At 40.3% G+C, this 12,889-nt stretch overlaps 1 protein-coding gene across 2 annotated transcripts in view; it reads right to left on the bottom strand.

The window, feature by feature from the left end:
* The window catches only part of leprotl1 (leptin receptor overlapping transcript like 1), a 17,203-nt gene extending 4,314 nt beyond the window's left edge, over nucleotides 1-12,889 (bottom strand). The window contains exons 1-4 of one of the 2 annotated variants that reach the window (XM_040120210.1): nucleotides 12,799-12,889; nucleotides 12,079-12,154; nucleotides 10,187-10,373; nucleotides 8,599-8,711 (exon numbers count right to left, since the gene is read on the bottom strand). In XM_040120210.1, the coding sequence (XP_039976144.1) occupies nucleotides 8,599-8,711; nucleotides 10,187-10,373; nucleotides 12,079-12,154; nucleotides 12,799-12,814 (392 nt within the window). In that variant the 5' untranslated portion in view covers nucleotides 12,815-12,889. Of the gene's footprint in view, nucleotides 1-5,208; nucleotides 8,712-10,186; nucleotides 10,374-12,078; nucleotides 12,155-12,798 lie in introns of those variants that run through there. The other variant, XM_040120211.1, reaches the window with a different exon arrangement.

The raw sequence follows: 12,889 nt of genomic DNA, 5'->3' as shown, positions 1-12,889 counted from the left end.
CTGAGCCTGTGAGCCTGAGCTCAGGGCAAAAAGTAACCTTCGGCTACAGATTTGTGTACACATTTACAATTCTCGGTACACACACATACAGATTGAGAAACAATTTCCCAACTATCTAGATACGTTGCATATTATATAAAAACAATGCATTGTTAAAGAATAAACCAGGGATTCCCATCTATTTTGGCTTGTGACCCCTTACAAAAAAAAAGACAGTTTCCAGTTGGGGCCCCTTGTCATGTTTCAGACGTCTACGATATCTATTGATATTCCCCCTACAAATGCAATATCTCACCCCAAAAAAATCAAATAAATAACATCAAAGATCAGAGGAAAGTCCAAAAAGTGAAACCAGATGTGTATCAGGACAACCCAAGATTTATCTTGAGACCTTTTGGAGGGGACCCACTGGACTGAACTGGCTACCTGTATATTAAGCAGTTAAAACCAGCTCCACCTCGAGCAGCTACAACAGTAATTGTTAATAATTACATTTTGATTTAGGTCGAATGCAGGACTCTTTCTTCTACTTTTACTTAAGCGAAAGATCTGAATACTGGTTCCACCTCTGGACTACTACGACTTATTTTTCAGCTCTGTGCATCACAGGTACTAGCGCTGACTTTTTCTGAAACCTCTTATTTTATTTTGGTCAAATACAATTTTGTCTTAACTCTTGAGTCCTCTAGAAATGATTCAGAGATTATTACTCTTTAATTAAAACGTGCTTCATTGCTTTACATGACAGGGTCACAGACTTAGTTTATGCATGTATACGTGTATTATTATGTATATTGTATATATACAATATTGTATTGTATAATGTATGTTGTATATTACTTCACAAAAACAAGAGCTATCGTTAGTCCGATGACCTGTTTACTGAGAGTCACTGTACAATAATAGTTTTCATGGGATAATTCAGCCCCGGCAATATTAAAGCAATAAATACAACCACACACACAATGTTACTGTCTGTAAGGCACATTTTCACTTTCGAGTCATGACCTTAGAACCTTGTTAAGCGTACTATTTACTTCTTACGACGTGCAGAGAAAATTCGCAGGTACTAACAACACTTTAATCTTACTGCTGAAGCACAAAGCCTGAACCTCTTTAGTCCGCTACGGTCTTTTTCTGTAGGTGGATCATTTCATGGCATGAAACCAGTTTTAAACATGAACCCCACGAAGTTGAAAAAATCCAGTAAAATAGCGAGAAGTGTAAACTTTTACAAACCACAGTACTATGTGTGTTAAATTACACATTAGGTCACATTAAAGTTGAACTGTATTTTACAAAATCACCTGTCACTTTGGATAATCATCAGTCATTATGACACTGTAACTGAGTTTTGGGCTTTTTTCCTATTAAACCTGGATCTAAGTTAATTATTGGTGCCTCAAGCGCAATTTATGAAATAGTAAACTGATGCAGACCAACAGTTCAGCTGTAAATCCTCCCGTCATGTTCGGTTGTGGTCGAAACCGTTTCAGAGAGGTGTTGATCCAGCTTTACGATCACTCTGGAGGATGTAGCTTGTGGTGCGGTTGGACTGCGCTATGCAGGGAGGCGTTTGCGTTATTTACCCCGGCAGTAAAACACAATAAGGATCAGCAGCAACACAAACTACATCCCCCAAAACGATCATTAAGGTAAATCAGCAGCTTTAACAAAAGCCATCACGAAGGGAAGGTGTATTGCCGGACCGTTGTATTAGACTGCGTTACTTTTAGCCAGGGGTGCCTAATAAACGGCCGGCTGAGTGTAAACAACATGAAAGACAAGAGTGCAGTAGTGGTAGTCAACGCTTGACTTCACCAGTACACTGCAGTACTTGCTTTTCCCTATAAACGTAAATGTGTAACTTTATTCTCAGGGGTCAAAGTCTTCACCCCCGTGACTTACCTTTGTCATGAGCCAGGCGGGTGCACTTGGCCGTCAGATACTGGATCTGACTGTAGTCTTCGTCCCGGTGTGCTCTGAAAAACCTCCTCATGCTCATCTGTTCCTGAACTGCTCTCCCCTTTTTCTAAAACGTCTTCCACCTTCCCGTGATCCTTAAGGCTCGGGCAGGTGTGTCCCACATGGTCAGATAAGACGCAGCGTGAACGTTTCCTGCAATATCTGACAACCCCCCCGTCCAACTTGTCCCTCCTTAAGGAAGACTTGTACTTGGAGTGTGACTACAGAGGACAGGTTTAAGCATTAATCCAAGCCGCTGTTTTCATAACACCGAGGTTGAGGTGAGGTGTGTGTGTTCAGGACTGATGTGTTTTGTTGCCACCTGGCCCACTGCTTGAGTAAATAGGAAAATTATGACTTGCACCCGTTGAAGGCTTGATCCGACATTATACGCAAATTCGTTAAAATTGTCCCCCAAGGGCAGCGAGAGCTACGGGAGAGAGAGCTGGAGCACGTTGGGCATGTTGTGTCAGGCAGGCAGGCAGGCGGCTGTATAGCAGGAGCCTCAGGTTGGCACTTTTATTATAGAGGATTGCACAAGACATTTTATATAGGAAAACACCACTGGCGTGGAATCACGTGTGTTAGTATTGTGCTTTAGCAGTTTCGTGCGTTGAACATAGTCTGAAAAGTGTCTGCAGAAAACTTGCTGCACTAAATTCACCTAAATCAGCCTGATGCGTGTACCCTTTGACTGTCGCTGGGTGCGTTGTGACCCAGATCCTGGACAAAACTTTTTGAGAACGCCCTATGAAGAGAAAGTAACAAATCGGGGGGACTGGGCAGCGTCGGTGGAGGTAAAGTTAGGTGCGTGAGTATTTGGACGGTGGCACGATTTTCGGAGTCTCCACCGACATAGCAGGCTACCTGTCTTCCACCGTTTCCAGCCTTTATGCTAAGCTAAGCTAACCGGCTACTGGCTCCAGCTGCATGTTGAGTGGTATCGATTTTCTTATTTAACTCTCCACCGGAATGCAGATAAGTCCATTTCCTGAAGTGTCAAACCGTCTCAAACTCCAACACTCGGAGTGTCAGTGTTTTAGCATTGCGGTGTAAATTCTGTTTTAGCAGTCTGGGGACTTAGAGTAGTTTAAATTTTCAAGCACAAAGTACTGTCTAGCAGCATTATAAAGCCTTCGAAGGCTTAATAAATACTTATCGAAGTTACTGGGTGTATTAGTGATACTCTGTTAGCAGAAGAAAGAGGAGAACAGTAGGAGAACAGTTTGCATTTTATGTACCAGGTGTGTTTTTGAAAGTCTATCCTGCAGTTATCTGCGTCATGTGCGTTGTGATGCAGATCCAAGATGCAGATTAAACCATTTTGAACATTTTTTTTGTTTTATAGTTAGAAAATAACAAACCAAGAGGACTGCGCAGCCTTGGTGGCGGTAGGAATGTTTTCTAGTCTTTACATTCAGTCACTACTGATCGTGTGAATGAATTCCTCCTTGGAGGATTGCAATGCATCCCAGAGTTTTCTTTATTATCATTTATTAACGCATCTCTGATGGGTCAGTCGGGTTTACAGAGTTCCAAGCATTTAATGAGGTTCATCAGTCTGAGTGTCACTGGTTTATTGTCCCACGACGGTGTAGGGACTCCTTTACTACTGCTTTTTGTTTCCTAGCTGATAATAGAAGGTGAGAAATGCACCGAAAGCTGTGTACTTGCATTATCAAAGCCTATAAAGTACCACAGATATTGTTAATAAATACCAGTTAAAGGTTTAGCGAAGAAGAGGCCACACAGAGGGTGGAAGTGGTTACTTTTAAAATTACACTAAGTGTGAAGTTTTGTCTCCTTGGTGACAAACATGTCTATAATGAGGACACCATTCTCACACACGACTTCTTTCTTCTCCTCAAACTTTATTTATAGAGTTCGAAAGTGTCAAGCCAAGGGAAGGTGTGTGGAGTCTGTAATTCAGCTGTGGACTGCAATTTATGTGCAGCTGCTGCTGATGTACCTGCCATCACATTCCCTGTCAGCAGATGGAGACAAAGCTAAGGTATCGTTCCTCCTCCTCCTTTCTACTTCACTTTGCAGTATTTTTTGCAAATTAATTTGTCATTTAAATGACAATCTTCACCCCAGATGTGTATAAAAGCAGTAAAGTATCCCATTATTGCCTCTATCATTAAATATTTACTGTACTGTTCCTACAAGAGAATGTTTGGGTGAAGCATACTGGCGTCCCATAATGGTCCATCGTCTAAAATACTGGTTACTGGCATAATGTGATATAACATATATAACATGAGACTGGTATCCAGGGGCCTTGCCCGAGAAACAGACGAATAACAGTAACTACCAGCCAGTGAAAGTGAAAACTACTGCGTAGAGATGCAAATACAGGCTGCATTTAAAGGCTAATGTTGAACAAAAATGCCATCCATAGGTAGATCTAAAAATAAGGTTTGAGATAATAAAAACCTAAAGGATTATGACTTTGAAAATATTATTATTATAAATCAGATTAAAACCTCAACTAAAACTGTAGTGTCAGTTCATTCACATAAAGCTGACTTCTCTTCAATAAAAGACTTCTTTTCATCGTCCTTCTCGACACAATGAGACGCTTTGACTCTGTTTTTGTGTCTAGTAATGATTCTCCTGAGGGCACTGAGTGCTGCTCAACAACAAGACGAGCTAACTAGGACATGCAGATGATATCAGCTAAGCTCATTTCCTGTCAAGGCTTGTAAAATGCGTAGAGGGGCCCCGAGTCTATCTGATGCAGTCCAGCCAGCAATGCAAATGCATTTGTAGTCATTCAAAGGAGAGGATGTTCAAAAATGGCGTTTATTTAAAAAAAGAAAACCACCATGCTGACTTCTGCCTCGTTAACACAAAAACTGTAGATATAAAAATGGCCTTGGACATTGACACAAAGCGTCCGATAAAATAAATAAATACAATATCCTCCTAAATCTGTGAGAAAAAGAAAAATGTAACATCTGTCTGAAAACAGAAACACCGAGATACCCGTCCCACAGCTACACACCAGGCTCTGACGCATCAAAACAGAAAGTCAGAGAACTTTTGACAAATTAAGCGTCAAATCTTTACAGACTTTGACGCCTCAGGAACACAATATGGAGTTAGCCTGCTTGTCCAACCACACACAGGCTCACCAACTACCCCCAGTGGGTAAATCTACTGTTAAGAGCATTTTCCTTATATTCAAAGTGGTGTCACATAATATTATGCGTAAATCATGTCAGTAGTTTTCAACATTAGCTTTTTTTTTTTTTTTTTTTTTTTTTTTTTTACACGTGTTTTCAACAGAAACCAAAAAGCTGCCATCACTGCGGTGCTTTTAATACAATCAATGCCTACAATGAGGTTATGATCTCTGGAAGAGTCAAGTACCAGACAGGAAATATAACAGAGCGTGGAGTGTTACAGCCAATTTATAGTGCTAAAACCCAGCTGTCGGTTCGTTTGTGAGCCATGGCTTTCCTCGGCAGATTTCCAATGCTTTTCTCCTCTGAAAGTGTTTTTAATTTATGTAAGAAATACTGTAGCATTTGTGTTTAACATTAAGACGTTCGCTATTTGTTCTTCTTAATAGCTGCAGCTTTTAATGAGACTAGGACAGAATGTAGAAATTGTTAAAGTTAATTTGAAGTGAATCGTATGACATTTTTGGCAAAAACTCTTTTGAGTTTTCTTTTCCGCGAGTTAGCTGGGAAGAGAGATATTCTCATGTCTGTGCCTCGGGTATGGTGCTGGAGCCGGGAGGCAATTAGCTTAGCATAAAGACTGGTAGCAGGGAAAAACAGCTAGTCTGACTCACTTCAAAGTTAAAAAAAAAGAAAAACATCCAGCAAAATCTCTAAAACTTAACAATTATCATGTAACTTGTTCGTTTAATACATACACAAGCAGAAATATAGCAATGAAAATTTGTTGTTTTAGAAGAAGTTATGTGCCTTAACAGTTTACTCAGCAGTTTATAGTTACAGCACATAGCTCCCCTAAAACCACAAAATGCTGTTTTTACATTTCTCTTTGTCTATGGATTAAACAAATGAGATCAACTATGTTAATCAGTGAACTTTAGAGGTGCTGGTAGGCACATTTTTGAACTTCAGACAGAGCCAGACAAGATGTTTCCCCCCGATTGAGAGTTTATGCTTAGTTAGGCTAATCGGCTCCTGGCTCTACCGTCATATTTAATGTGTAGACATGTGTAGACATCTATTTCTCATTTCTCTTACCAAAATGTTGAGCTACACCTTTCAAGCAAGTTTCAGTTAAGAATTTGTGGGTTTAAAATCATAAAAAATGGGGTTTAAAATGAGACATTACACTGTAACTGTGAGACAAAATGTGTGAATACTGAGAGCGTTTGTTTGCTTCAGAGTTTAACACAATACAAAACTTCCATTGGAAATCTGCTGCGTATGGAAATCCGTGGTAAAAATTACCTCCAATGCAGGCCTGCTAAGACAAAATGACTTTTGAGCTGCAACGATTAGTCACTTAAACGATTGAAAGAAAATTAATCAGCAGCTAGAATGGTAATTAATCAATCGTTTAAGACAATTTTCAAGTAACACTGTCATAAATCTGATTCCTCGGATTTCTCAAATGTGAGAATTTGATGCTTTTCTTGGTCTAACAGTAAAGTAAATTAAATATTTTGGGGGTTGGACATTTTATAATGTCACCTTGTGCTCTAGGGTATTATAATTGTGTGTTTTCTGATATTTTATGGAGCAAATGATTAATCAATTAATCGAAAAAGAAATAATCAGCTGCTTAGTTGAAAAGTACTGTTAGTTGCAGCCCTCAATGACTAAAACATTTCATTCTTGAAATGGTGGGAAAAAATTAAATTTAAAAACATCAGTCTTCAAGAAAAAAGAAATGATATCTTCTATCTTCCAGAGAGCACATGTTCAAACAGCGCCATCCACAGGAAAATAAACAAAAACAAAATTAACATCTAAAAAGGAAATGCTCGACGCTCAACTCTCCATCCAGCACACTGGAGCTTAAACGTGGCAGCAGATGCTTTAATTCCTTGTTCAGCTACCGCTAATGCAGGTAAACATAATGGCAAACAGGAGACCTGCACCTGACTGACTGTTGATCCCAGAGCTGCATCAGATTACACAAACCAACATAAAAATTTCCTTTACACGAGCCGGGGAACATAGAAAAACTTCCAAATTAAAAGAAATCATAGAACGTAAACCTGTGTTTTTATCCTGGAAGTGCTGGTGTGAGGAAATGTGGGGGCGTGTGCACCAAGTCAGGACCTAATATGCTTAATCAACGCCAAGTATAGTGTCTGGATTACTTTACTTTGAATGAGTCAGAACGAAGTGGTCACATTTAAAAGCTTAAGGGCTGTTAGTGACTGACCGGGCCTTGTTTATGAGTAGCCCAGGTCTTACTGTCACTTGGCTGCCGTCCTCAAGCTAATCCTACGCTAGCTGGCGGCTACTACAGGCTTTTCACGCTCCCTTGATCTGACTAGGCGAGGCTAACCCATACGTACAGTGAGGTAAGAGCTATTAGATGCAGCGTAACATGGTGTATAGGCAGCCTGCATCCAGCTGGCGCCTGGGAAAACACCGAGTCAGCTTAAGCTGATCTCTGCGGTGGCGGTCGGGGTGTTTCACTGAGTGGAAGCTGAGATAGGAAAAAAAAAAACATTTCTGAAAACTACCTCCTTATTTTGTGTGATGACAAACAGAAAGAAATATCACATCGCTGGAAATACAGCTGATTTAAATCACATTTACACACTTAAAAGGGTTTGAAAGATGTGTATGGTTGGTGGCAAAACAGCCCAGTTCTTTCACAAACACACAGTGATCCTCTACACTCGTTTGCCAAGTTTCACAGCTTGGTGAGTTTAGCATTACCTCAGACAAAAAAGCTGACAAAAAATCTGCTCTTTATCAGCTGAATTTTTACCCTTGAATGTGACAAGACCAAAAAAAAAAAAAAAAAAACAAAACACAGTTTCAGTCCAATAAGTCTATGTCAAATAAAAATTGAGCTTTTTCATAAGGTGTTGAATCTGAGCTCATACTGTGCAGATTTTCCCTCAGTTTTCTGCTGAGTTACTCTCAACACACTGGAAATGCACCATTATCTGTGCCCTTCATATAGAAAAAGCATTTCCAGAGTAACAACTGATTGGGAAAAGGAGGCCAGACAACCTTGACCCTGTCCTTTTGTTCAGATTAAATCTTCTTGGACATTCAATTGGATTTAAAAAAAAACAACAAAAAAAACAAAACATATTTTCACAGATAACACAAGCAGTTGTTCACCATCACTTGGTTTACAACGCTCAAAATGAAAGCAGACACACAGATGGAGAAGACTCACAAACACAGAAGTCAGAGAGCAAAATTTAAAATGAGGAAAAATCCAAATGAAAGTCAATATTTTCCATCCCACTAGTGTCAGTTCATTATGATGCAGGTGGTAAAAAAAAAAAGAAAGAGAAGAGAACAAAAAAAGTATTGCACTGGTTTGGAGTGAGTCTATTCATGGGCGGTCATCATATAAATAACAACAACAAGAACCAAACAGTATTACCATAATTATAATGCTAATAAAAACAGTTCAGACTAAGGTGTCCCCCTCCCTCTGCTGTTTTACCACTGCTGCCAACTGAAGTCGTCGTTGGATCCGAAGACGAGGAAGAAGCCCAGGATGGTGCCGAAGATGACTACGTTACCCGTTAGCACTAGCGCACACGCCCCCCAGGCGATCTGCAAACCAAAACATTAATAATTCAGTCATTCATAATATTTAGGCCAAAATCTAGTGGTGTCAACAACAATGGTTTACAGGATAGTTTCTCCACGCTGCTCTACACTTGTATATTCAGGACAGAACAGCAGGATGGGACATTAACAGCAGCCAACAGCGATATACTCATCATGCACGGTAACCAAACATAATTTTTTAAAACAAGCTTCTAATTGCTCAACTGATTTTTGTTTTGTTTTTTTCTCTTAATGGCTCTCCGTTACAAATGACCACATCTGCTTGCTCCGTCACACACAAACAGACCCAGTAATCCAGTAATCTGCTGCTGGACATTTGGCTGTCTTTACCTCAAGAACTGAACCTGTTGGGAAAGCAGCATTGAGGCTAAGCTTCAGAAATGTTGAATATCTTTATTAAATATATTCTCAGATATTTTTTTAATCATATACTCTTCACACTTAACATCAGTTGTTATCTTGATTTAAAAATGCACAGAAAATATTGTATTTGGTAAAGAAAATTTTGAAAAGTTGGTTGGAATATTGTATATTTCGCACTGATTTATATTTATCTTGTAAATTTCAGTGTAGACTGGAGGTAAATGTTATTTGTGAAAGGTATTTTAAAAATGATAGTAATGTTGTTTTCTATACTTGCACATGATGATTTATTGTGAATAGAGAAACCAGAAACAAAAGACACCAGTCTAATGAGGGCAAAATAGCCAAAAGCATTGGGTTAATAGATCATGGTGTACCGAAGACGAGTTGTGCAACGTGTTTTAATTTTGATTGACACTGGAATTTACTCATTTTCTGGTTTAAAAAAAACAACAAAAAAACAAAACAGGATGTTCAACTGAGACAGAACATGAGCAGAGCGAGATAAAAAGTAGGAGTGTCCAACCAGAACTGATACTGACAAAGAAACACACATTTGAAGCTTCACAAGCCAACAAACGATACTTACAGTGTCTTATGAAAAGTGACAGATTAAGATGTGAACTTCCAGGTATGTTCTGAAAGATTCATTCTTTCAAAATGTGTGATGATAATAATGGCCGGGATTTAATGTCTAATATTCCATGAAGTATTCTTTGCTTTAAAAAGTCTTATTTGTTTTTATGGTGACTATGTTTTCTGCTCTGGTGCACTAGCATCACTCCAAACCTCTGTGCACACAGCTGAGGCAATATTCTCTCCCCAAGTGCTTCCAAACCTTTTTTGCTTGTGACCTTTTTGAGCAAAACAATGTCTCCTAGCATATCCTAGCGTTGCAAGCCATCAAAGAGCGATGCCCATTTCTGAGATTGTTTAATTTAAACTTGTTTGTTTGTTTTTAAACTATCCCAGCCAAAATTAGCCAAGTCAGAAAAAAATTAACAGAACAACCTCTCAGATTTATGTTGCAACATGACCTTCAGTTTGGGAACCACTGCTCTACATCGGCCCAAAGCTAAGCTACTGCAACTTACAACTTCGGCTCTTGCGAAGACGATGGGCAGGCCGAAGGCTGAAATGACGATGCCCGTCGTGAGGAAGATGGCCAGCTCTTTGCAGGCATTACTGGCCGAGTCTGTGTCGTCGACCACCCTCCGCGAGATGCAGTAAGGGATGGGAGAGAGGATGTAGAAGAAGAGGAGGAACAAAGGCCAGTATTTGCTGCAGAGAGAGAGAAAAGCGAAAGAGATAATTACCCCCATGCTGTGATGATAAAGGGTGTTTTTTTTTTTTTTTTTTATGAGGCAGGAGCTACACTTCTCTGACCTCTGGATGCCAATACCAAATATCAGGCAACAATATATCCAGCAGTATTTGGTTTTTAACATAGCCACATATCAAGCAATTCTGATAAGGATGTTTTAAATTTGGTTACTGTAGATTTTTGGCCAAGATATGTAATAAGCAGGACATTAAACAGTTGAAAACTAAAGTTGTGTCAATACTAACACTAAAAGCACATATAACAGTGAATTTCAAAAATTAAGCCAGTTAACACAAATACAACAAAATATACTCAACTAAGACCCAATTGTATATTAAAAAAAAAAATCTGAATTAGAATGAGCTATACTATCTATAATAAACAATGAATAAGCTAGTATTTGGGATGGACAACCATTTATTATGAACATGTTACTTAATGCCTGAATTATACAGATACCAATTTATCTACGACAAGCTGAAATTGGCTGATAATACCAACCAGTCTCTACTAATAATCACTTATTGCTTTTCTAAGAGCCATCCTCTGCTACATTCTGCTGGTCTGAGGCTGTCATTTAGTACCCTGATAACGGCTGAGAGGAAAATGAGATTAGATTACAAGAGCCAGATCTTTCGCCCGAGCTCATCCCCCACATGTAGGGACTGAAAAACCTGCTCACAGTTTTGAATAGGCAAATCAGCTCTGCCCAACTAAGCTGCCTGAGCGGTGTGGCGTGCTGCAAATACCCAAATGCAAAGTTACCAGGCTGCCTTTTCCTGTAAACTCAGATGTGTGTTTGAATTCCACCCATCAGTCAGATCCCAGTGCATCCTTGATGTGTGTTGTACATTCACGCAAGGCGGGATTGGCAACCAAGCAAAGCGGACAACTGTCAAGTGGCCCACGAAAGCCCCAGTTTTACGGTTTGACAATTGGTTTGTGGTAATTTTATTTACTTTTTTGTGAATATGCGCTACTAATGTCCTACTTTATAATATCCAAAATTGTGGTCCTTTGGGGCAGTGATTCTCAACAGCCGAGCTGCGACGTGGCACTGGTCCACGCAGGGTTGGCTGCTGGGCAACAAAGATATCATCTGGCAATTTTTTCTGAGGATCAAAAGCGACTATCCACCCTCTGTCTATCAGGAGCGAAAAAACCTTACTGCCCCTCCCAACAACACCTTTCCAGAAGTGTTTCTTCGCTGTGACAGCCACCAAAAAAAAAAAAAAAAAAAAAATGGGACTAGATGAAACAGATTTCTCAGTAAGTGTCAAGTTTCATTTTACATGACATCCAAATAAACTTCAGTTTCAGTTTCACCCTTCTGTGTGTGTCCAACTTATTTCCATATTCATAGATTCTGGATGCTTGAATGAGGGAGAACAAAGTGGAAAACCCATACCCAGACATAAAATGTTCTGTTATTCGAAGCAGATTATTTGTATATGTTTGAAAGGATTTTTTAAAGTAGAATGTCTCCTAGTTCAGCCACGCACCGGCACTTGCGGTAAACCTGTGATGGGATCACCCAAGGTGCATCTTGGTTCCAAGTTTGAACAGTGTCCTTCTCGCACTCTCACACACACACACACACACACACACACACACACACACACAGTGACAGAATCACATGGTGTGTGTGATGGTGGTACTTACTCGTACACAGGGAGGGCACATCCTAGCATGAGGAACATGAGGCCAATGGCCCCTCCAAAGGACAGGCTGATGAGAGCTGCAAAAGACAGACGGCGGGGGGGGGGGGTCAGCATGGACAAAGCCACATACCCTCTCTGTGATACTGTGCGTGTGTGGTCCCCAGACCCTTAAACAATCTCATCGCAGCCGCAGGGCCCCTGGCTTCTCATGTGATGAATCAGCTGATTTCACGTGTAACGGCTTCGTTAGCAGTGTAAGCCACGCCATTAGGGCTTCGTGATTCATGTCTGAAAGCGATACAGTCCGTGCGGCTGCTCGTTCGCAACAATTTAATCCACCTGCAACAAGCGCAGCATCTCAATCAGCGACTGAAGTTAAGGTGCAGCTAGCGTTAGCATTATAACGGCAACCACTACGTTGCTATACCACTAGAAGGGAATGACACTGAAAACGGTTAAATGGCGCAACGTTACACGTTGGCTTGCTGACGTTAATATTTATTTGATTATGTTAATAAAGCAGCTAGTCAAAGAAGTGTACTTAATTCAGCTAGCTAATGCTAACGACTGTACTGGCCCTGCGGCTAACTACTTCTACCGTTAGCTCGCTGGACATGGAAAACGCGTCCATCTGTCTTCGGGATATTTGAACTCAGTTACGCGAACTGAGTCCGAAACAAGAGGCTTTTCTAAACGAAACAAAAAAGTGAAGATATCTAACCTTTAATCCCGGCCATTTCTCCTGGACAAAAACTCGACACACAGCCGCGGCGAGTGACAACAGTGCCCCCTCCCCGAGTCCGAGTCCACCA

Source organism: Xiphias gladius, chromosome 23, assembly GCF_016859285.1.
Source record: "Xiphias gladius isolate SHS-SW01 ecotype Sanya breed wild chromosome 23, ASM1685928v1, whole genome shotgun sequence".
In the NCBI taxonomy this organism is placed as follows: domain Eukaryota; kingdom Metazoa; phylum Chordata; class Actinopteri; order Istiophoriformes; family Xiphiidae; genus Xiphias; species Xiphias gladius.
The sequence above is the reverse complement of the archived record's forward strand: the minus strand, read 5'-3'. Positions and strand labels throughout refer to the sequence as shown.